General features: G+C 53.4%; 2 protein-coding genes across 3 annotated transcripts; both read right to left on the reverse strand.

The window, feature by feature from the left end:
• Positions 1–255: 255 nt before the first annotated feature.
• On the reverse strand, positions 256–6,964 carry LOC147598002 (Krueppel-like factor 15). Of its 2 annotated transcripts, none has more exons than XM_086765728.1 (3): positions 6,938–6,964; positions 3,222–4,267; positions 256–546 (listed from the first exon to the last, which is right to left on the reverse strand). In XM_086765728.1, exons 2-3 carry the CDS (start codon positions 4,160–4,162, stop codon positions 369–371), a joined length of 1,119 nt encoding a protein of 372 aa, XP_086621854.1. In that variant the 5' UTR covers positions 4,163–4,267; positions 6,938–6,964; the 3' UTR covers positions 256–368. The 2 variants fall into 2 exon arrangements, with proteins under 2 accessions (XP_086621854.1, XP_086621855.1); XM_086765729.1 differs by lacking the exon at positions 6,938–6,964 and adding an exon at positions 6,192–6,325.
• A 1,880-nt stretch (positions 6,965–8,844) lies between these two features.
• Positions 8,845–20,239, reverse strand: SLC45A3 (solute carrier family 45 member 3). Its single transcript, XM_010115696.2, has 4 exons — positions 19,832–20,239; positions 18,748–19,581; positions 16,965–17,230; positions 8,845–13,462 (listed from the first exon to the last, which is right to left on the reverse strand). Exons 1-4 carry the CDS (start codon positions 19,977–19,979, stop codon positions 13,010–13,012), a joined length of 1,701 nt encoding a protein of 566 aa, XP_010113998.2. The 5' UTR covers positions 19,980–20,239; the 3' UTR covers positions 8,845–13,009.
• Between the last annotated feature and the right edge of the window lie 3,033 nt (positions 20,240–23,272).

Raw genomic sequence — 23,272 nt, forward strand, 5'->3', positions numbered from 1 at the left:
CGACGCGCGGCTGCAGCGGCCCAGGGGATGCCCCAGGGTGGGGACGCAGAGCCGTAAGCCAGTTCTCGCCTGCCACGCTGCAGCAGACGGGTGACACCCAGAAGCTCCCGTAAAGCTGTCCTCTACCCCAGCCCTGCTTCCCTACACACACGCTCACCCTGAATTAACTTAGATTTCCATCAAATGTATTTAAAGAGGGACAGCAGTACCAGAAACAAGCCCTGAATATGGGTCATCCTTGAATAGCGGCGTAGCAGCGATTTCCTATAATTTATTAAAGAGTCATTTCCCCCTCCTCATCAGCGCAGTGGGTTTTGCATCCTGTTTGCCTGGCTTCCAGGCCTCCTGGAAAGGACGAGCAGCGAGACTTAACTTCTGCTGCCGCCCTGAAGCGTCCGCTGGCCGTACGGCTGGCCGCGGTGGATCTTCACATGTTTGGCTAAATGGTCGCTGCGGGCAAACTTCTTCTCGCAGGCGGCACACTGGTACGGCTTGATACCGGAGTGGGAGCGCTTGTGACGGGAGAGCTCATCCGAGCGGGAAAACCTGCAGAAGAAGGGAAGCACGGTAGATGCAGCCTTCGCTGCTGGACAGGACGGGGAACACAAGGACCCTGGCACATGGGAGGCTGGGGTCTCGCTCTGCCACAGCCTCTCGGGGTGACCCTGGACAGGTCACTTTGTTCGGCTCCATCCAACCTACCAGTGAGGCACAGGTACCCCAGGCTCTGCTGGAGGAATGGAAAGAAATAAACCCCTCCAGGGGGTGATTTAGAGATAGGAAAGAGGAAAAGAATTCACCTACTGATATCTTAATTTCTTTCCACTGGTATTAAAGGACAGTGCCCACCTATTTCCTTCATTTGTTTTAGACTTGCTGAAATGTCTTGGGAGCTGACAGCCCCAAGGCCAGATGAGGAGAGGAACTGCGTTTCGGGCTACGGGCTCAGGCTGGCAGTGACAAAAGGACACTGTTCAGAAGCCTGCGTGGAAAGGCTTTGCTATCACTTCCCACATCCAGCCCAGAGGAGCATCACTGTTGAGAGAAGGCTTGTTTCTTTCCTGAGAGAGCGTAGGTTTTTCTTGCAAACTCTGAGCATCCCCCTGTTTCTCAGAATGGCAGCGAGTTTTCATTGTCAGCGTGGGCTGGACTGGGAGCTGGGGAAAGAGAAGCAGCCTGTGAACTGGCTTAAACACTGAGCACAAGGGAGGAAAAGCAAACGCACCCAGCCTGGAGCGCAGCAGCAGAGGTTTCCACGCCAAAGCAAGCTGACTGCTATTCTGAGGATGCAGTAAGAAGGACCACAGGAGTACCCAGCTTGTCTGTGCGATCCTCACACCCGGAGCAGATCAGCTGAACCGCCTGGAAAGTCCCTGTAACCGCATGCATGTCCCCACTTAATTCCCCTGCACCCCTTCTTCCACGGGGCACGCGCAGATCCAGAGCCAGGGGCACCTGCAGCGAAGTGGGAGCTGGTGTGGCTTCAGCGTGCTTTGCATGTCCGCGTGTCAGGGGAGTGCTGGAGAGGAGGACTGGACGGGATTGACTCCTGTTCTGCCTCTGAGGAGCCAACACAGATGGCAGGAGTATTAGGATGGAAGGGTTTTTCCATCTGGCTGAAACATGCCCACGCGAAAAAAAAAAGCACAAAGCAAAGAGCATCAGATGTAACCCCGGACTCCCAGCGATAGGATTTCCAGCTCACACCTGGTACGGTAAACACTGTGCCAGCTCACAAAAGGCTCTGTGAAAGTTAAACGTGTCCCAGGGCCATCCTCGGGTCTTCCGCACAAACCACTGACTGCTTTTCCAGCTTTATTGCAAGCAGCAAGCTCTGAGGTCTCGGGCTCTTCACAGAAAGCAGAGCCAGGAGAAATGACAGATATATTTACAGTTAGGGCCACACCTAGAAAAGGGAGCACGGCCCGGAGAACCCCAGCTGCAGCTGAGCGCGTCACGCGATGGTGTAACTGCTCCCACGGAGAGGGAGGGCAGGGCAGCAATGAAGCAGGCACAGGGTGGCCCGCAGGATGCTATCGTACAGGCTGGCACCATCCCTTTCCTCCTTCCTAGGGGGAAAAGTGATGCTTGTGTGGTTGTTGTTGTCCCTTTCCTCAATCCCCAGGCTCCGGGCATCAGGTGCAGGAGGGTTTGGCACTGGCTGGTAGTGGAAAAGGAGCCGATGCTTATAAACACGTACTGCGATTGTAGGTGAAGTGAGGGACAACTGGTGATGGCAAAAAAACCCAGCAGCTTGGCAAGAGGGAGTCCCAAAACTCAGACCTAGTCTGATACCGTCCAGAGCTCCACCACCCTGAGAGGGAAGCCGCAACACACCGTTCGGGGAAAACAAGGCAGCCAGCGCAAGCCAAAGCATTGCACAAGAAACCAGGAAAGCGCAGCGCTGCCAGCCCCAGTTTTTTTGTGATATGCTTTGAGATCTGCTGACGAAAAGCGCTACGCCAGACCCGAGGACTTGCTAGCCCTTCTTGGCACAGGGCTGTACCGAGCCTCCTGCCCCCGGGACGCGTATGGGGTACCGGGAAGAGAACAGCACAGCAGGAAAACAATCAGGAGAAGTGCAGCGAGATGAAAAAGCAGGGTTAATTTAAGGAACACAGATGAAAGAAAGCGCCAGCCACCATCACGTGCAGAGCAAACAAAAGTAAACGCAACGTGGAGATACGCTACAGGCCCGCAGGCGTTCGAGGGATACCAGCAGCTGGGGCAGGCAAACAGCAAGAGAAAGCAAAGGGTTGCTTAACAAACACAGAACTATGCATGGGCTCCCGAGAAAGCAGTGGGACTCCTGTTTCCTGGACAAATATTAATGGGAAAAGCCATTTTTGTAGCCCAGCTGCAGGAATTGCCCCAAACTAGACAAAGCTTGGAAAATTACAACACCTCCTGGAAAAGCTGTATTGCCAGAAGGTGTTCAGGCATCCGTTCAAGGGGGATTTGGGGTGTTTGGGAGCGTGTCAGCTACACTTCCCCAGCTGGAGATCAGTCCTTTTGGACTGAGTGAGAACTACTCAAAGCACTCCTCAACCTTTACTCCTCCAGGCCTCCTTCCAGCTCTCACCTCCAATTCACTCAGGAAAGAAAACCTGTGATTTTATCCCGGATTTTCACTAGCCAAGAGCTCTCCTGCATCCTGGCAAGCAACGGCAGGCCTTCGGCAGAGACCCCCACTCGCACAGAGTCCCGTGGCTCCTACTTACCGCCAGCCACAGTTGGGCCAAGCACAAGTGTAGGGTTTCTCACCGGTGTGCCGACGAAAGTGAGCCTTGAGGTGGGAACTCTTGGTGTACATCTTTCCGCAGCCCGGGTGTGAGCACTTATGGATGCGGATGAGGGAAGGGGAGACTTTCTGATACTTGGAGGTTGCTTCCATGTCGTGTACATCCCCCGGCTCCCCTGGCCTCACAGCGACGGGCAGGGGGGCAATTTTGACATACTTTTGATCCATGACAGTCACGGGGGGCTGGACCTGAGGGAGGAGGGACAGGTTTTGGCCCTGCAAGCTGATAACCAGCTGGGCCACCCTGACACCACCTGTAGCACTCTGTGCTAGTCGGCTGCCACTGTCCATCTGGAGAGGCTGGATCTGGAGGACAACGGGAATGCTCCCGGCGACTACTGCCTGGTCACTACCATCAGCTGTCCCTCCAGACTGGGCAGCATTTGAGATGACTTCTTCTTCTTGAACCACACTGGAGACAGACTGTCCCCCAGAGCTACCTAAGCTGATCTCAGGTTTGATCTCGACCTTCCCTTCAGCTGGGCGAAGCTCGCTTGCTTCATCTTTGAGGAACTCAGCCTTCTCCCTTAGGAACTCCTCAATCTCCTCCAGAGTGGGAATGAAGTCCTGGGAGAGGCTGCCGCAGAAGTCAGGCAGCCTGAGGTGAGCCTCGCAGAGAGTGACTTGGCGTTTGGTGTCTTCCCCCTTTGCACCGGACAGGGGGAGCGGGGTGCCTTCAACGCAGCTGGTGGTGTCTGCAAGGAGATGGCCAGAGCCTTCTGGGTGGCCGGACGCCCTCTCGGTGCCGTGCCCTGGCAGAAGGGATGGCGGCATGCTGCGTGGCAGAGCACTGGCAGAGCTCTCTAGCAGGGAAGAGCTGGTCAAGGATGGCAGCGGCTCCTGGCAACTCACAGAGACCATTTGTGGCCTCGCTTCCTCTGCCCACACAAAGCTCTTGGCTCAGCTGGACCAGAAGCCTCTGAGAGCTCAGCTGGGGCTCCTGGGGCTGGGGAAGTCTTCGTTCATCTGCAAGGGAACACTACCAAGGTTATTTCCAAGTTAAAAAACAAACAAGAAAACCTCAACCTTTGAATAAAATAGGCTGTGCATTAGAAAGAAAACATCAAAACTAGTCAGCAGCCTTTGTTTTTAAAGAGCCTGTTGCTCAGAAAACACATGCTAACCATTTTCCTATGCAGGATGCCAAAATGCTGCAAGGAGCTAGATTCCTCCCAGAAGCAAACTTCTCTGGGGAGTTTATTAAGGTAAAAACACCCAATGAAACACTTCATCCCTCTTCCACCGACGCCGGAGGGCAGGTACGTGCTGCGAGACGGCAGAGAGGACGGCTCACAGCTTAAAGCTAGGAGTTAACTGAGATCCATGAGAGGGTGCTGGTTTCTCCACGCGGTAAATGTTGGTACAGCCACAACCTGATGCAGACCTATCATGGCTGGATTAAAGCTTTGGGAACAGATAACGCGACAGCTGTGAGAGTGCCTGCTGCCAAACTGCTTGGGGCTCTGCGTGAGCACCAGAACTGGTGAGCACTCACCAGCAACCACACGGCTGTGGTTACGCTGGCTGTCGCTGCCTGAAGAAGTGAGTTTAAAGCCAGTTCAGGCAGGTCTGCTCCAGCTCTGTCACACCTCCAGAAAGCATCGCAGACAGACTGTCTGGGGTCAGCTCACGGGGCCCTTGAGGACACGCGCGCCACGTTTCGGAACAAGTGAGAAAGATGACAGCATCTCCATGTTAGACCTGCGGGTCTCCAGAAGGTGACTGGTCTCCCACGATTCAACACATCAGACCCCTCAGGCCCTGCTGTGGCTGGAAGGGCTGCGAGCACAGCGCCCGAGCAGCTGCACGTCATCCCTGCATCCTGCTCCTGCAGCACCTAAACCACCCAAGAAGGCAGGATCTTTATACACTTAACGCAGAAAGTGAGCTTCCAAGAGAAGGAAAACCTATGCCGAAGTCCCTTTTGAGCCTTTTCCAGAGTAAGTCCGTGAGATTTCCGCAGAGCTGCAAACTAGTCAAGCCAGTCCTTGTTATCAGTGCTTCCTCAGGGTCCTGAGAGCTGGGAAAGGGAATTTTTGAGAAGCAGGCTGGATGTCATACAAACGCTCTTCCCCTTAAGATGAAATAATCCCCACTTTGCTCAAGATCTGCGAAGAGCAAGATGCCACGTTGCTGGGGGCCATTTGCAGCGCTGCCCACAGTCTTGTCTCCAGCACAGCTCTGCTTCAACAAGTCATGAAGAGCAGAGACAATCGCTGCTCGCACGTGATGTAAGAAAGGTGTTTGGGCCAACCTCAACCTTCAGGCTTCAAGTGTTCATCACAACACGAATTCGTACTCTGAACCATCACCTTAAAGGCATCACCCAGTTCCACTCCTTCCTCCGCACCCATTTTATGATCTTTTTCTGATCTCTGCTTCTCTGACTCTCGTCTCCACTTTCTACAGGCTTCAGAGGCTAAAAAATCCTCCCCCCTCTGGCTACCAAACACTTCTGTATACTTCTTCCAGAAACTCTTAAAACCTGATTTTCCAACAAGGTCTCCTTGCAGAGCAGCTCCGGAAGTCTCCATCCCTTCAGTGTGCCCCTAGGACAACTGAATTAAACTGTAAACTCCTGAGATCAGCAGGCTCATTTAGGACATATCTTGCAAATTCAGAGAGAGCAGTTCTGTCGGACTAACGAGATGAAGAAAAGCACAACCGGAGGGCAGGAAGGTCTGGTGGTTAAGCTGCTGGCTTGGGACTAGGGAGACCTGAGCAGGATCTCCTGCTCTGCTGCAGACTTCTCGTGCAACCTTGAGGTAGTCGCTGGAGTGCTCTGGTCCTTGGTTTCCCATCTGAGAGGGGACAATAGCAACATCCCACCTTGCAGAGCGGTGCTAAGGGGAAATGCGTAACCTGGTGGGATGCTCCATTACTAACAGACCTTGTGGATCCCTGCCACAGATGTCGGTGCCTCGTCAAGCCAAGGCATTTCTGCAAAACGCACGTCAACAATGCTGTCATCCCAGGGAAGCTACTGCAGGAAAATGGAGATTCGACTTCGGCCTTCAGTACGGCATTCTGCAATACGAGGTCAACGTAGTTTTCAAGCCTCACTTCGTGTTTCTAGTCCTATGGTTTTTCAAATCCCCGAGAGCACTCGACTGCTGTATGAAATGGGCAGATGTGCAGTTTGAGCACACAGAGAAAAAGCAATTTGCTCAAGGTCGGCCAACAAGCAGGAGCTGGGAACTCAGCTGAGGGTTATGACTCCCCTCTCGTGACTAAACACCACGAACAAACACCTGTAACCTCTTCAGAGCCGTGAATTACACTCGGCGTCCGTGCAAAGCTGGGACTCACGAAGCCTCTTGGGACAACTACGACATGCTAAACAAGCCAGGCACTTACAGCCAGTGCCAGGGGTAGCAGACCCCTCGGCGACAAAGGAATGGCCAAGGACAAGCCAGCCTGAGCAAAATCTGGCACGACCGATGCCCCCCCGCCTCCCCAAAAAACCCCACCGCGGGCAACAGAGCCCGGAGGAGGCTGGAAGCCCCCGGGGCCGAGGAGACAGAGCCCGGCCCGGTGACTCCCTTCGGGAAAACAAAAAAGCCCCGAGCCCCAAGCCAACCTTGCCCCCCGCCCCGAGGAGCGCTGCAGAGAGGTCCCCCCCCCGCGCCCCCTTACCCCGCTCCGGTCCATGCCGGCACCGCGGTCCCGCAGCGCGGGGGCGGCTCCCGCCCCGCCCCGCCCCGTCGAGGGCCCGGCCCCTGCCCGGCCCCTCCGAAAGCTGCGGGAAGGGCACACGGGCCGCGTGAGTTGGGGCTGTCCCGGCTCTGCTGCCTCGTCCGGCTGCGGGGCTGCTCCTCGAGGAGACGCCTTGCACCCTGCCGCGGTTCGCCATTGCCTCCTCTCCCCGATAACATACACCGTCCAGACTTCACCAACATTTTGGGGTGAAAAAGTCGAGTCCTAGCAGCGATGGTCGGTGCTGGCATCCATTTGGATACAGGTTTTCATTGCAGGAGGAATGGTTTTGGCAGGGCCATAGCGTTCAGGTGCTGCTGCTGCGGTGGGAAGGTGCATGAGAATTTCTGTCCCCATCGCAGAAGTCGTGGCTTCCCGAGGGAATCCTTGCGAGGGCTGAGGATGGCCTTGGGCATCCCCCGAAAGCGCAGGCAGAGCCCCACCAGACCGGGCAGAGGAGCAGACTTACAGGCCAGCTTGGGAGCAATCCCCCGCCAGCAGCAGCGGCTTCCCAGGCTGGCAGGGTCACCCTAAAATGCCTGGTGTTCCTTACAGCGTGACAGGAGCCACGCACTCCTGTGACGGAAAAAAGCATGAGAGTAACAGAAACGACAGCGTGCTGCCCCACGCACAGGGCAAACACACCGATCAGAGGAACCGTGTTTACGTCAGCGCTCTTGAACCATTCGCAGGGCTTGATGGTGACAGCAGTTTAGGGTTAAATATTTCCAAGCAGAAGGACAATTTTGGGACAGACAGTGCCCCGATAGGAACCGTGAGCTTTTCTTACCTACCACAGCGAGCCCCATAAACCCAAGGAAGCGAGTGCAGTTTCTCTGCTTTGAAAGAAGCGTGGGGTTTTGAGCCTGAACAAAAATTCCCAGATCAGAGTAAGGCTTCATATTTGAAAAACGAAAATACAGGAAAAAAAAAACAAACAACCCTTAGCGATGAAGGTGCATGGTCACCGGGAAGGGCAGCCCGTAGCTAGTCCCCTGACTCGCTGCTAGGCGTCACTTACCCCACGTTTCAGCATCGCAGCCTTGAACGTTAAGTGCTGACAATATTTAAACTCCTCGCAGGGGCTGGGAAAGTCTGGGCTTTTCCAAGCCCTCAGGGACTCCCTGCTGCGGTACCGCAGGGCTCCAGCGGGAACGGCTTTGGCTCGCACCCCGCCACAGCGTTACTGGGGATAAGGGAGGGAGGGAGCCCTTCTTCCCCGGGCTTCGCACAGCACCTAGCGGAGCGAGCGGGATTTTCACGCCAGAAATCCACCCGTGACACGGTTAACGCGAGTCACGCGTGACAGCACCGGGATCGCTGTGCGGGAGCGGCCGCCCGGGGGCCTCCTCCGCACTTCGAGCGGGGGCGTTATAGCCGGGGCCTCCCCCGCACCCCCCGGGAGCGTTATACCGGGGCCGCCCCCGCGACCCGGACCCCACCGCCTCGGCCCCGCCCCCTTCGGCCTGGCCCCGCCCCCGGGCCCGCCCCGCCGCGGTTATGGCGCCCCCCAGCGGCGCCCCGCGCACCCCCGCCGCTCGTTTCGCCACACGCAGCGTTGTCCCGTTCACAAACACCTTTTATTTCCCCCTTCTCATAAACATTTATCACAGCCCTCCTCTTACGTCGTATACAAAATATTTACTCTACCGAATAAATAAAACACGAACATCTTGCAGACAGCATATGATCTCAAAAGAAAAAAAAAGGCATCCATACATCCAGCCCTGATCCGGAGATTCACAACCGCCTCGCACCACGACGACATCCTGCCTCCTCCCCACCCCAGCCCTCAAAACCCCCCGCTCAGAAGAGGAAAGGAGAGGCACAGCACGATTCACTCCCAGAGAGACGGCTACGTCAACACACACATCGCTAACAGCATGTAAGGGATGCGCTTACCTTCACCAGAACACCCCTGTGTCCCTTGCTGGTGTGGTCCCGGCACTGAGAAGCTGTTTTTAGCAGACTGGGTCAGCCAGAAAGCACAATCTCACAAATAAAGGGATTTCTCAACAGATGCTCTGGAAAATACCTCTCCTGCCAGCCCCAGCGACAGCCTGAACTAGGAAGAAAGGCTTTTGGTAGTAACAGAGCACACGGACAGGGCCACTGCAGCGACGGCAAATGCAACATCCCTTATGGGCTTGGGGAAGACAGCTGAGGACAGTCCCAGCTCAAGACCTGAGCTCAGACTTCACAGCCAGCTCTTGCGATGTGGCTGGGATTGCGCTGGCACGAGGTTGCAAGCATGAAGGGTTACGAAGTGCATTACGGACAGGGCAAGGCCACACTGAGGGGCACACTCCCATCCACTGCCAGCCCGGTTCCAGCCAGCGTCCCACACCAGTCCCTCACATTGCTACAAACCTCAGATTTCCCCTCAACCCCTGACCACCCGCCACCCGCCCAGGATGTGACTGCACATGGCAGTCTCCTCCACCGCTCCCCTCCTTCTGCAAACAGCCGTGCTCTCAGGGCAAACGGCCCAAATCTGTTTGGGCTTGAACTCCCAGGGGGACAGGGTTGATGAAGACAGAGCTGGGTCTTGGCAAACACTCCTTCCTGTACCCATCTGCCCACTACCTTAGGAGCTGGCAGAGAGCCCAGCAGCCTTCTCCTGGTGTAAGGAGGGTAAGAAGGAAAAGGAGCAATTACTGGATTCACTGGGTTTCACTCCAGATGGAGAAAAGGGAAGAAGGGTGACAGAGCAAATGGAGAAATCAGAGAGTCTCTTGGTGGATAATCAAGTAGCTCTTCTCGTACTTGAACTGGCTAAAACAAGAGCAGCACAGCCAGAGGACAAGTGGATAAGGAGCCCCCGGTTCGGAGTGGATCGTGTGTCTCCAGCTGGGAGGGAGAATGAGCTCTGTTATCAACCTCGCCAGGCCAAAGCAAGATGATGGGCGCCCGTCTGGGATGCAGCAGCAAAGACGGGGGTAGCTGGCTGCCGAGTCACAAGCCCAGTTGCTCAGCGGTCTCTTTTCTGAATATAAATGAAGGCAGTGCAGGCACCTCCCTAGAAGCATATCCAAATTATGAAAAAACGGGGCAAACCCAGCCTGCCCTCTCCTAGGACCAGTGAGATCAGAGTCAGCACTCTGGATGCAGACACCAGACTTGCCCAGGAGATCTGTGTGCCAAGTCTGTGACTCAGTGCAACGAAGGGGATGGGAGAACAGAGGGGCCGAAGGCACGCTGTCAACAAAGGGCAGGCCTGAGACCCGACCTGCACTGACTGACCCCAAACTCTCCAACTCAGCCAAGCCACAGCCTGCTGCACGCGCCGTGAGCCCAAACCTATTCATGTCCACCAGCTACAGCCAGGCTAGAGTTGCACCAAAGCCACCTCAGCGGATCCATGAAGAACTGCAGCATCTTGCTGTTTCACGTTCCAAAGGACGTTCTAACACAAGGCTGTCTCCCCCTCCAGCCGCTGCTTTTTCAAGGATCACTTGGATGTCTTTAATGAAGCATTCAAGGCCTTTATCATCAAACCCTGAAGTCTGGTGTGGAAGTACTCTTTAGGCACTTAAACAAATGGCTCAGTGATCAAAAGCACTTAGTATCATGGCAGCCTCCATGTGTGAAGATTCTCCACATTTTACGGAAGAAAAAATAAAAATAAAGGATTCTTCAGCCCTCAGGTATAAATCTGTTTGAAAAATAGTGGGTCAGAGGTTACTGATCACCTCGGAGCATTCATTCAAGAAACACCCTACCTTTGGCAATAACATTTTGCCTCAAAGACTTCCTCCTGAAGCCCGAAGTGGACAGACCAGGGTAGGAAGTACAGACAAAAAACTGTTTCCGTAGGTGGTTAAGCAGCTGCCAAATCCATCCCCAAAACAGCTGCATTTCAGCACACAAACCTTGTTGTGGAAAGGGAGGTTGGTAGGCATATAATTTGAGAAGATATAAAAGAAAAAAACAGTCACCCTTTACGGGAAAGAAATGTTTAAAAACCGTCGGAGAAGCCCTCTGAGGACCCATCTGCAGACAGCAGGGGAGTAACCTTGCTTCCCTGCCAAAGAATAGTCTGACAAGACTTTGCAAAAATAGCAACATTTTGCCCTTCAGCAGAACCTCACCAGTGCATCTCACTGCCCACACACCTCCGCAGAAAATTAGTCACAAACACTTTGTTTAGACCAGCCAAAGCTAAGGACTGTTGAACTTCGGTGTACTCACAGCCTTGTCTCCACACGACGGGTTCATGCTTTCCTCTACGCATCGCAGGCAGAGTTTGGATCATTCCAAAGTCTAAGGCCAGGAGCTTGACTCCTACTTGGTGTACAGGTAGTCTTTGAGTGGTAGAAATGTGCCACCAGCAGAATTATCCCAGCTGGTCCACCCGTATGAGAACGGGACTGGCCCCAGGACACACAGCTGCAGCCACTCTGCCCCTGGAAGACGACTCACACCTGGGAGCTGAACAACCTGAGTAACCCAGGAGCATTTGGTCCCCGTGCTATGGGACCACAAGGCACTTTGCCTTTACCAGGTAACTTCGTTTATGCTGTGCCTCAGTAAGAATCTTTACTCCTGTCTGGAAATAAAATAAATTTTAAAAATCCCAAACAAGTATAACATAGTAAATACGGAATCTGGATCAGCAAACCACAGGAACAAAGAGCATCAAGATTTTCTGCCCTGCTCTTTCTTTTGTCCAACACACCAAGAACCAGGCTTGCCCTGCTCTGAAAGCAGCTGCCAGACTGGCTGCAGGCACATTTCACCCTACCCACCTCCTCTTTATGATGCTGGAAACGGGTTAACTCAGCCACTGTACTGGGACCTGGGGTGCAGCCTGCTCTGCAAGGTGCACTCCTGCCAGCCTGCAAGCACAGCCTAAAGCCTTTCTGCCTCAAAAGAAGGGTCTGGTCTAGAAGGTTGCTTTGGGGCCACATCTTCGAGGGAAAACAGACCCAGCCAGCAGCCAGCTCCAGGTACCTCCTACAGCAGTGCCTGCTGCTGAGTTCACCTAGCCATCAGTGGACAGGCAATCCCTCCAGCTTCCTCAGGGATGCCACGCTTGTTCTCAAGTAGCCTTGCAGGAGAGCTCTCTCTGCTCTGCTTCACTGTCACAAGACTGAAAATCCTCTGAGAATAGATTTTCCTTGTGATATCGCAGCATGTTTTAGGGGCCAGGTGTGGAAGAGGCACAACGGTCTAGATTTGTTAGAGGAGAGAGCAGGCGGCAGTTCTGAGCACGGAGGAGTGAGAGGTCAGAGTTACTGAGAACTGTGTGAGGAAAGCTAAAAACAATCATTCAAAAAGAGTTAAGAAGTCCTTTCCATCTGATGCAACTTTGTACATAGGTAAAAGGTAAGTCACCTTTTGGAACTGGTCCTAATGAAGCGTTACCTGTTTTTCCAAAACAAGACAGAGTAACTTTTCTCCTAAATGGCTTCTCAGTCAGAACAGAGGTGGTGAAGGACGGACGCGTGTGGGCACACACAGGCACCCGCTTTGTTCCATGGCCAAACCTTAGCCACCCATCTCTTTTTTTTCCAAAAAATTCTCCTCCCAGTGTCCCATTTGCAGAAGTATTGCTCAAGAAGTTGAGTAAAACTACAACAAGCCGGGGAAGAGGATACAGTTATAACTGGAAAACAGAAGAGCCAATGATTTCTTCCCTCCTTTCCCCATACCACTGCCTTTCCTGCTCAGTTTAGGTAGAATTATGCAGAAACGTGACCCGTTACTAAAGGAAAAGTCCATTTCCTTTCTCTCCCCTTTGGTGCTGGCTGTGCAGTGCTTTCTTTTCATAAAGGCACCTTTGGAAAGCACTGATGGCCCAAAGCACAATGCCCCAACGCCTCATATTTACACCTGAGATTAGCCCTGCCGCATCTCTCCTGCCCTCAGCCCCAGAAGTCACCCCCAGGGCTACAGCAAAAGCATGGGGAGAGCAGATGCCCCACGAGGCTTCCCACAAGCAGCTGTGTGAACACACACACACATCTTATTTTGCCACGTGCAGGCACCCACGCCCTTCTGCCTTCCCCATCACACCGAATACTTCGCCATGTCACTCTTATCAAAGACGACTTTGGTTGCAAAGTAAATGGCTACCAGGCCAAAGCCAGCAGCTGACACCATGTAGGCAGTCACTGACTGCGTAAACTGGACGATGGACCCCATGAAGAGGGAGGGGACAACCTGAGAGAGGAGGAAAGCACTGTCCAAAATAGCCAGGTCCAGGCAGATCCCTCGGCCAGGAGCCACTGAGTCCGGTTCTCCCACCATCATCATGAGTGAAACGTCGCAGGAGGAGCTGACGCACAGAGCCGAGCTGGCACCTGGAGGAGAGGAGGAGGAAGAGGAAGAGAAGAGGCTCCCAGCATGTCCATTCTGGTAAAGCAGCTTCTGGCTGGAAAGGTGGCCTTTAGAGAAGGCTGATTTCTTGTCCAATCGAGCTGCATCTTCCTCTTCTTTGCTCTTGTATTTATGCAAAAATACCTAGGGGAAAGAAGCAGGGAACGTGAGGAATGAGTTGGTAGGGTGGAGCAGAGGGGGCCCCATTTTTTTGTGCAAGAGAACAAAACCACTCTGTGCTTTGTGTGCGTTGGGTCAGGCAGTTAGAGGTGGGGAGTGCCTGCAGTGAGCCTGGCCCACGTGAGATGGCCTCCAGGAGCCAGCCCGGCTTTCCCAACTGGCACGAGATTCAAAGCAACCCTGAGTCACCGGGGGAATCTGGCCAAGTGGTGCCTTTGTTGTGTTGAAGCTCTGGGGCTCAGCAGAGTGCTGCAGCCCAAAGGCAGCCCAGGCTCTGCACTCGGGGACATTTTGCGCTGAGCCCTGGGTTGTCACCTCCTCACTGGGTGCCAACTACAGCTCACCCCATCCTGAAATCAGCTGATGCACGCTGGCAGGAGAGGAGTGAAGGGCCAGAGCCTACTTGGGACACATCACTGAGCCAGACAGTTCACACCACTGCAAACAGAAGTGTTCACAAAGCGGCTGACTGGGAACCCAAAACCTTCCTGCAGAAAAGTCCAGGGGGCAAACAGTTCAGAGCCCTGGATGCACAGCCACTTCTTAGTATCTGGGACACTTAAAAGTGACACCAGCTGAGATGGGACAGTGCTGGGAACTCAGGAAAGAGCTCTTTCCTCAGCTCTGCAACAGACGTCATGCATGACCTCAACTGAGTTGCTTCATCTGCCTGACCTGAGCCTCCTCACTCAGGCTAGAAAAGGGTGGGCAGAAAAAAAAAAATCTTTTTCTTCTCAGCCTTTTTTCTGCCTCGCTCTGCTTAGATCTCTGGGGCACGGCTCACTCCAGCAATATTCACACAGTATTGGGATCAAAAAGCTCTCCACGTTAACACCAACAAATAATGGGCGATCACGCACAGACAGTGAAAACGCTGCAGAGCTCCAGCTTTAAAACTCCAGGACATCTGCAATTATGCACAACCGCTGGTCTGCATGGGGCAGAGCAGATAACGAAGGACAGGTTAATCCATTGTCTGCATGGGGAGACTGAACAAACAAAATAAAAAGGAAAAAAGAGCACCTGTTTGAGAGCAGAGAGCGCTGTACCCAGCTCCTTCCTTTTGCAGGAGGGACGGGGACACGGATCAACAGGAGGGAACGGCTGGTGCAGGAGTGTGGGCACTCCGGTTCTGTCGCAGGCCATCCCAAAGCTTTCAGCAGCCTTGGCATCCACCCAGCTACACCCAGCCCTGCCCTAGTGTACGTTAGCCTCTGTTCACGCTGCCCCAGGCCATGGCTGCAGATCTGCAGCACAAACACTTTCAGATTCAACTGAAGGAGAGAAACCAGATGAGAACTTCTCTAAACAGCAATCACCTTCCTTCCAAAAGCTCTACCTGGGCTCTGCTCAGCTGCTCACTGTGCTCTTCAACTCCTCAGTTCTCTTCTCTTCAGCTCCTCAGTTCTGCCTAGGCTCATGAATTTACACTCAAATGCATCAATCCAGGACTGTCACTTGTCTTATGTGGAGCTTAAAAATCCTCCCACACGCCTCCTGTTGCCATCAGACTTCAAAGCAACTCAACCCAGAACAGAAAGGGCATTGTGTGAGCCAAACGGGGATGTCCCCCACAGTTCCAGCCCTTCCTATCTGATGCTGATGTTCCCAGAAGCCTGCTCAGCCGCCCTGAAGGCCCATGCCACATTTTCTTGGTTTCTACACTGATCCAGCCTAAGACTTCAGAGATACGAGTTCTGGCAGGGGTGTTTGAATGTCTAGTGTGGAGAATTAATTTAAATCTAGAGAAAATTACTTAAACACATACTCAGAGGAATGAGCTTTACTCAGAGGAAAACTTACGCTTTAAAATAATCCCTTGTAACACACGATACAACCACAGGAGCCACTGGTGCCTCCATCAGCAGCTTAATCTCCCTCTACAGTTGATTTGGAGCGGTGTGAATGAGGAACCTGGCTCTCTCTGATCTCCTGCAGAAGGTGTGAATGCCCACCACGCATCTCTACCAAGTTTCAGGCGCTGTTAGAACATGCAGATCTTTTCCTCCTGTTCTAGACAAGGTTTAGTGGCCATGCAAAAGATGAGAAGGCATGCAGGAGAACAGGGCGACTTACATAGCCTGTGCAAAGCAAGGAGCTCCAGCTGAGGTGGCCTTGCAGGCTTTCGCCAACGATCCCGCACAGGGTGGAAGCAACAGCCACTCTGGATGCCCCTTCCGCTGATTTGCTTTGGGAGGAGTGTTTAAAGTTTAAAAAAAAAAAGTTTTAAAAAAGAGGGAAGAGAGGAAGCAGGAATGAGGGAAGGCAAACAAAAAAGATGACAGGTTTCATCAGTAAGAAAAAAAGAAGAGAATAGAAATGGGGAAGATGGAGAACTTCCTGCAAAAGGCATTTTAGGGACTACTTCTTGTGGGGTCTCCCTGCAGCCTGCTGCAAAGTAGTTGGTAAAGAAAGGAGGAATTTTCAAGTTAGGGCAACAGAGAGACCAAACCCAGCTATACCCCACACCTCATCGTGCTGAGAGCGTTTCCCCGTCAAGCCTTTGGCAAACGGTTGGGCATGTGGCCTTCACATTCCCAGCCTGTGGAGTTTGGTTTTCATTCTGTTGATATTATGTCCATGGGAGATCCCAGCCAATCTGAAGTTTTTGAAAAGCAGAACCCTCCCTCGTACCCCTATTTTGACAGGGTGCCTGGTGCAAATTGGGATGGGTTGGTCCGAAGTATTTGCTCAATGTGAACATCGGATGCCTGCGGTAAAAACTCCTACTTATTTCACTGCACAGTGAACCGCCTGCCGTTGGGATTAAAGAGCTGCTCTCAAGCCACAAATTAATTTTGCATTTGCAGCACAAGAGAAACTCCTATTAAACCAGTGTGCAACTCAGGAACCTCCTAGGACTTCTCCACAAGGATAACATCTGTGGGACAGGATGACTAGCTTTTGTGTTGGTGTCAAAAGTTTCACAACATTTATTTTCCTTGGAGCTAGGGGAATGGGAAGAACCTCAGCTTTCATTTTACTGATCATCTTGCTACAGACAAAAACTGGAAAGCAGGACCTCTAAGGGCTGAAAATTCTTGAATTTTTTAGCACCTCAGGTTGGCAGTGCTGCAGATGTGACTCGGTTGCAGAGTGCACACTGGTATAACTAATCTGCACCATTTTCCATAAAAATATGCAGAAAGCAGAGGAGCACAGGACATCCCTTTTGATACACCAGTCCTAGCTGATTTCTCCCTCTTACCCACTCACCGCTTTTTACAATTGTGTAATGCTTGTTGTGAGCAGGGAATGCCTAGAGATGCTAAACTCCCTCATTTCCGATGAATATTCAGAGAATACACAGCCCGGAGACAAGAGGCACACGCGGAAAAACTCGGCACACAGGCATGGGTTTTTCTTCCACGGGCTGGACTGACAGCACCAGCTACAAATGGCAAGAGAGACTGGCCAAGCTGTCCTCACAGCTACCTGCCACGTGCCCGCCGGAGCAGATGCCTACCTGCTTTTCGTGATGATACAGTGACGCCAGTGTGTACGGCAGGATCTGGAGTGCAGAGAACGTGAAGCCCGTCAGAGCAGCAGAGATGGTAACAATGACGATGCTGTGGGAAAGGCACATGACGAAGGCAGCCACGGGGAAGAACACCACGCTGGCCAGGTAGACCGCCCGCGTCCCAAACTGCTTCACCATCCGGTCCATGATTGTCGAAAAGAAGATGGACGTGACGCATTGCAGGAAGAGGCCCAAACTACCCATCCGGACACCTGCAGGTAAGCAGAGGTGGTGACAGACACTGCCTGACTGCACCCAGGCTTCGCACAGCCAAACACCTTTGGGCCTCCTTCCCCCTCCTTCGGTGTCCAGCTCAGGACAATCCACGCGGAGCGTGGCACAGCTGCAAACAGCCCTGACAACCATGCAGCTGGGTCCGGAAGCAGGGCAGCATCACCTAACACATGCCAGGGCTGCACCAGCTCCCAGCCTCCACCAGCAGCAAGTATTTCCTACAGGTGCCCCTGGGCAGCCGAGTCAAACCAGAGGGGCAATGGGAGACAGGAATCCAAATGCCGTTCTTGTCTTTGGAAGCCGTTGTTCACACCTTCCTACTCTTGACCCAGCATCCGTGTCACCTGCACATGAACCAGGATCTGTTGTTATCTGACAACCAGCAACAGAACAAAAGGAACAAGGAATTGTCCTTAAGCCAAGGTAAAGCACACAACAGCCACCAAAGGACTGCAGTATCCGGTAGCAATCTGGACCTTACCCTTTGGAAAGATCTATCAGATTTCAGGGAATTAAAACCATTAACTCTTTGGAGCAAGGATCATTACTCAACACATGTTTCTATGACAGCTAGCACAATGGAGCCCTGACCTGCGGCAAGCTATACCGTGCAAGTGTTAAATAATAATTAAGCTCCCTCTAAGTTAAACAGACACTCAGCACAAAGAGGCAGTGTATCGCAGAGCTCCGGAGGCAGCTGAGTGGAAAACTCAGAGGGCAAGATATACAGCTGGAAAAGGAGGGCCAGGGAGGTGCCTCCAAGAATAAAAGACTTGGAGCAGGGAGGGAAAAGCAGGGCTGGGCAGGGAGTCGAGGCTCTGCACAACACAGCAGGCAAAACGTGACAGCAGGCAGTAAGCAGGTAAGGTTCTGCAGTGAGCAGTACCCCGTGACGTGGACAGGGCAGCTACTGACTGCAGTGGGGAGCACTGTCAGAAAGCACTGGAGAGACGGGTGAGAACTGGGAACACTGGTGGAGGGCTCCCCAGATACAGATGTGCGATGGGAATCTCACAGTAGCGTGAAAGGGAGATGCAGCAAAGCCCACCTTGCTGAGCATGTCCTGGCTTTCCAACCCCTGCTCTCCAAGAGACGGGGAGCACCATCACCCCTCATTTAAAAAGGAGGAAAGAGCAGTGAAAGGACCTGACAGCGGCAACCACAGCTTGCAGAGCCAGATACGTCCTGTTCAACATGCAACCAGCCAGACCGCTCCGCCACTCAAAAATTCAGCTGCAGGCCAGGGCTGCACTGCCAGTTCTAGTTCTCTGCTGGGTAGCTCGGAGGACAAAGAGGTATTTCCCTGTTTGGTCCACTGTGCAATGCTCTGGGGGTCACAAGGGAATGCTTTTTCCTGACCCATCTGCAGAAAGTCTTGTTTCCTGGAATGTTTTTTTTGCATTACTAGCAGAGCTGAGCCCATTCCTAGCTCCCACTAAACACTCCTGTCCAGGGAACAGGTGCTGCAGCTCAGAGCAGCCGGTTCACTTCTCACCTTCATCGTAGTGGCGTCTGGCATCCGTGCCTGGCTTGGCTCTGGGGACCCCGTGGTACAGTCCTTCCCCAACAAAGTCTGTGTAGAACAGCATGAAAGTCATGAGTGCCATCCAGCTGCAGAGCTCAGCCACGAACAGGCGCCGGATGACCTTGGGGATGCGGCAGTAGAGGCTGTGAAGCCGTGGCACCAGCGTGCAGAGGTTTCTCAGAGCCTGCACCATGTGCCTGGCTTGCAGGAGACATGAGCTCCTGGAGAGCTGGCAAGAGCAGCAGGCAGGAGAGGAGGGCTTAGCAGGAGCGTCCTTCAGCGCTGGGCCATCCAGAACATCTGCCTGGGTGGCTGCTTCCTCTGTCACAAAGAGCGTGGCCAGCACACAGCCGAGGAAAATGACAGCAAGGAGGCTGAAGAGGCAGGTCTCCTGCCCTCCCAAGTAGGGGGCCAGAAAGCTGCCGCCCCAGTCAATGGCTGGAAGGAGGTAGCCAATGCAACCCCCCAAGCTGATCATGAAGGCGTACATGGAGAAGGCCTGGCGGCAGTTGTCTGGCTCCTGGAAGAGGTCTGAGAGCAGGGCCTCCAGCGGAGTGAAGCAGACCTGGCCGCAGAAATCCAGTAACCCGATGCCCAGGATGAGGAAGGCAATCTCCAGCGGGCGAGTGTTGAGGGCAAACAGGCTGGCCAGGCTGCTGGCATGCGGGATCACGAAGAGGCTCAGCAGCACTCCCAGGCAAAGCATCCAGATGAAAGGTCGCCTTCGGCCATAGCTGCTGTGCCAGTGGTCACTGGCGGAGCCGATCAGCGGGACGAAAACCAAGCCAAGGACAGGTCCTATCCCTGGAAAAGAGAAAGGGGCGGTGTTAAGGGGACAGGTCTGTGTGCACTGTAACAAAAGCCTGGGATGTTTTAGAAACTCAGTAAGTTTTGCTGGGTCACAGCCCCCTGCCCCAAACACAAGGCTGCCCTTGATCTAACAGCAGCCCTGCAACCACCCCGCAGAGACAAGCCTCCATGCCCTCATTTGCCTCTGCCCTCCAGACCCAAAGGGCAAACGAGCACCTTGAAGATGAGAGAAAAAACTGCCTACCCAAAACCATGGTCATGAACTTCTCCTCCACACCCACTTCCAGCAGCAGCGGAGGCACGTAGGTTATCCCTGCAGCCAGGCAGACCTCCAGGCCAAACGTCAGGGAGTTGACCAGCAGCAGCTGGGTCTTGCGGTTGTGGAAGAGCATGCTGAGCCGGGCTCGCTGAGCCACGCTGCCGGCACCCCTTACTGACAGAGGGCTGTGCCGCTCCGGCTGCGGCACTCCCAGGGATGCCCCACAGGCAAGGTCTGGAGCTTCCCTTCCTGGTCTGCTGGACAGGTGCTGCCTCCCATTTTTAGCAGGAGTGAATGAACCCTCTTTTCCTCCTCCTCTTATTGCAAGATGTGGCCCCAGCAATGTCGAGTCCGGGCGCAGGCAGGCAGGGATCCCGCTCCAGGCATCCCCTTCTGTTCACATGCTGTGCTCTGAGAGAAAAGAGAGTTTGTTAGACACAGCGGCGTCCGTGGCAGGGGAAAGGGCCAAAACCAGGTACCACACAGACACGTCATCACTGAAAGAGACAGTCCCCATCCCAACAGGCTTGCAGGCACAGGAGGACACCTGGGAGAGCGGCAGGGTTAAACGACGCAAACTCCATTACTGCAAGGTTCCTCTCCAAGGGCTCGTGACAGGTAAGACAGGCACCTGTCAGACATGGTTTGGGAAAACCCAATCCTGCCTTGGGGCTAAGGGAGGTCTAATGACCTCTCAGTGTCCTGTCCAGCCTCATCTTGTAGATGGGCAGTTGCAGCAGAGAGACAAAGGATTTAGGGTCCCCTCTCCCAGTGAAATCAATTAAGAGTTCCCTTTGAGGATCAGGGCTGCAGGCACTCGCCTGCAGTCACACAGGGTCATCTCTAGAGACCCACGCCACTGCCTAATGACCGGGGCATCCTCCGTGCTGCTCCGCAGGCTCCCAGGGAAGCAGTTTCACCCAAATCTTGCCTCCAGCCCCTGAGACGGGGCACAGAGAACAGATGGTGCCTCCATGGAGCTTCACAAACAAACCTGACCCACTTTAGTCTCATCTAACAGTGAACGGCAATTACCTTACTCATTAGTCATTAGTAATTTATTTGCCCTGTAACATGCTCCCTCTCTCCAGCCTTCTTCAGAGGGGAGAGGCCACCAGATCAGGACAGGGACTAAGCAGCGAAGGCAAGAGTAAGCAGATGCCTCTTAGTAACCTGTTATTAGCCTGCCACTATGTTAGTCTACAAACGTGAGAAATCCTGCAAGGTTACCAGCATCTAGGCTAGCCCCCAACCTGCTGTTTTCCTAAAAACCTCTCGGGAAGACGGTCTGTACGTATGCTGGGAAAGGCTTAGCAAGAAGGGTGATGTTAAGCTCCTGCACAGACATCGACTTAGGAGTAAAACAAACTGCAGGATTCACGTGGTCTAACTTCTCACCCAAAATGAGCCACCAGCCAGTTCCTCTGTGGGGACAAGGCATAACAGGTCCCGCTGGCCTGAATGTGCTTCAGCTTATGACCCATTTCTGGATTGTGCGGTGTTCTCCCAATTTGAACAGAAGCTCCCGCCTCCTGTCCCACCGCAGCACAGCCCTCAAGTGCTTTGGGTCCTGTGGATGAAGGAGGCTGAACAGAATGTGAGACACGCAGGCGGAGGAGTTTATCTCCGCTTGCTCCCTCCCTGGCTGCTGGGAAGCTGGAACTGCATACCTGCCTGCACACCCGCTCCGTGCCAGAGCAGCCAGCTGGTGCCGAGCCTCCCTTACTTAGCTGCAGAAAGTGAACCTCACCAGAAGAAACGGGGTAAAAATCCAGTTTTGCAGCCTGGTCCTCCTCTAAATCCTCTGCCTCGATGACAGGAGAGAGGAAAAGACTCCTACAGGGAATATTTCCAGGCCAATATTTCCCTCTCTCCTCACGCTGAGGCAACCAGCGCTGGAGGCCACGCTTGGCGGAGCAGGTCAGACCTGGCAGAGCTGGAACCGCTGCGTGTCAGAGGGCCAGCGGGATGCAACGTGTGTACGCAGGAGGAGCCGCTGAACCAGCAGCGTGCTGGACCACAGCCTTGCCACAGCTACGCTGGGCAGAGGCAAAACTCCACATTATCACCAAACATGGCCCAAATTAGTGCTCCCTAGCCTCACAGAGCACAGGCACTCGACCTCCGTCACTGCACAAGTGTCAGCAGACAGGAACAGCTCGACAGTTTCCGCTTTCTCCCTTTTCTCTTTCGGTCCCTCTCGCCATCAGCCAAGTAACCCACACAGAGAAGTCTGGGTGAGGCTGGAAGTGTGGCCATGAGGTTTTTACACAGATGCAAGCATCGCTCTCGGCCTCGTGCCGCTGCGGAGGAGAGGCACCGCTCCTGAGCCGAGGAGCGGACAGGCTGCCAGTTACACACAATAAGCACTGATTATTTTCCTTTCAGGATCCCTCACCTTCCCCCTCCACTTAGACCTCAACTGTCACAAAAGATACCTCCTTTTAACTGTGAACATTTAAATGACTCGCCCAAGGTCAAACAGCAAGGAAGGCAGAGGGGGAACAGCCACGGTTTCCCTTTAATCACTAGACATGGCTTCAAAGGAACAGTCGGAGGCCCCAGATACGCTCAGCGTTACTTCAGACGCACTCTGTCTGCGAGGAAGCGATTGGGGGCAGCAACCACCTTTCTTAGATGTGGGCTAGACACAGGATGTCTCAGCCTTGTTCGTTTGTGATGGGTGCCCAGCTGGCTGACAGCCTTGGGACAGGAATTTAAGCTGCGGCCCTCCAGCTCCAGCAGCACAAGCCTCGGTGCTGTTAGCTAGAGAGAGCAGGCTCACAAGCCAAAATTAACCGAGCAACCATCACTCTGAGCTAGACCTGGAAAGGAGATGTCACGTCCACTCTCTGCTGCAGTCCAGGGTCTGGAGGGCCTACAGAAAGGGACTTACCCTAAGGTAAACCCCAAACAGTAAGTAAATGATGTGTCACACACACACAGAGAGAAAAAAAAATATTTTCTTCCCTTTTTTTCACAGTGACATCTCTAGCACTGGGAAGGAAGCAGGAATCTGTACATCTCTCCAACTGCCTGAGAATTTCAGGTTGAGGCAGAAAGGCTGAACTTCTTATCAGTAGGGCAGAGAAGATCTGTCTCTTCCCCCTCCACACCCTCAGAGGGCTTTAACGAAAAAATACATCCCAGTGCACCCAGAGGAAATACCCTTGCACAGCCAGAGACAAGAAGCTGTCAACAGTAACCAAGTCGCAGCAGATTATGAACCCTTTGCTGTTTAAATTGCATTTTGTCCCAATATCTATCAATTACTTTTTAAAGTAATTAGAAATTACTCATAGAATACAGAGAGATGGACTGGCTTAGCTGGAAAGAAATGCCAGGGAAGGCTAGGAAAATCATCTGAACTGTTGATCTGTAAGGGCAGGGGGATGGAGAAGGAAGATTCGGGATGCTTGCAGGAGC

Source organism: Chlamydotis macqueenii, chromosome 23 (assembly GCF_036417535.1).
Source record: "Chlamydotis macqueenii isolate bChlMac1 chromosome 23, bChlMac1.mat, whole genome shotgun sequence".
Taxonomy (NCBI): domain Eukaryota; kingdom Metazoa; phylum Chordata; class Aves; order Otidiformes; family Otididae; genus Chlamydotis; species Chlamydotis macqueenii.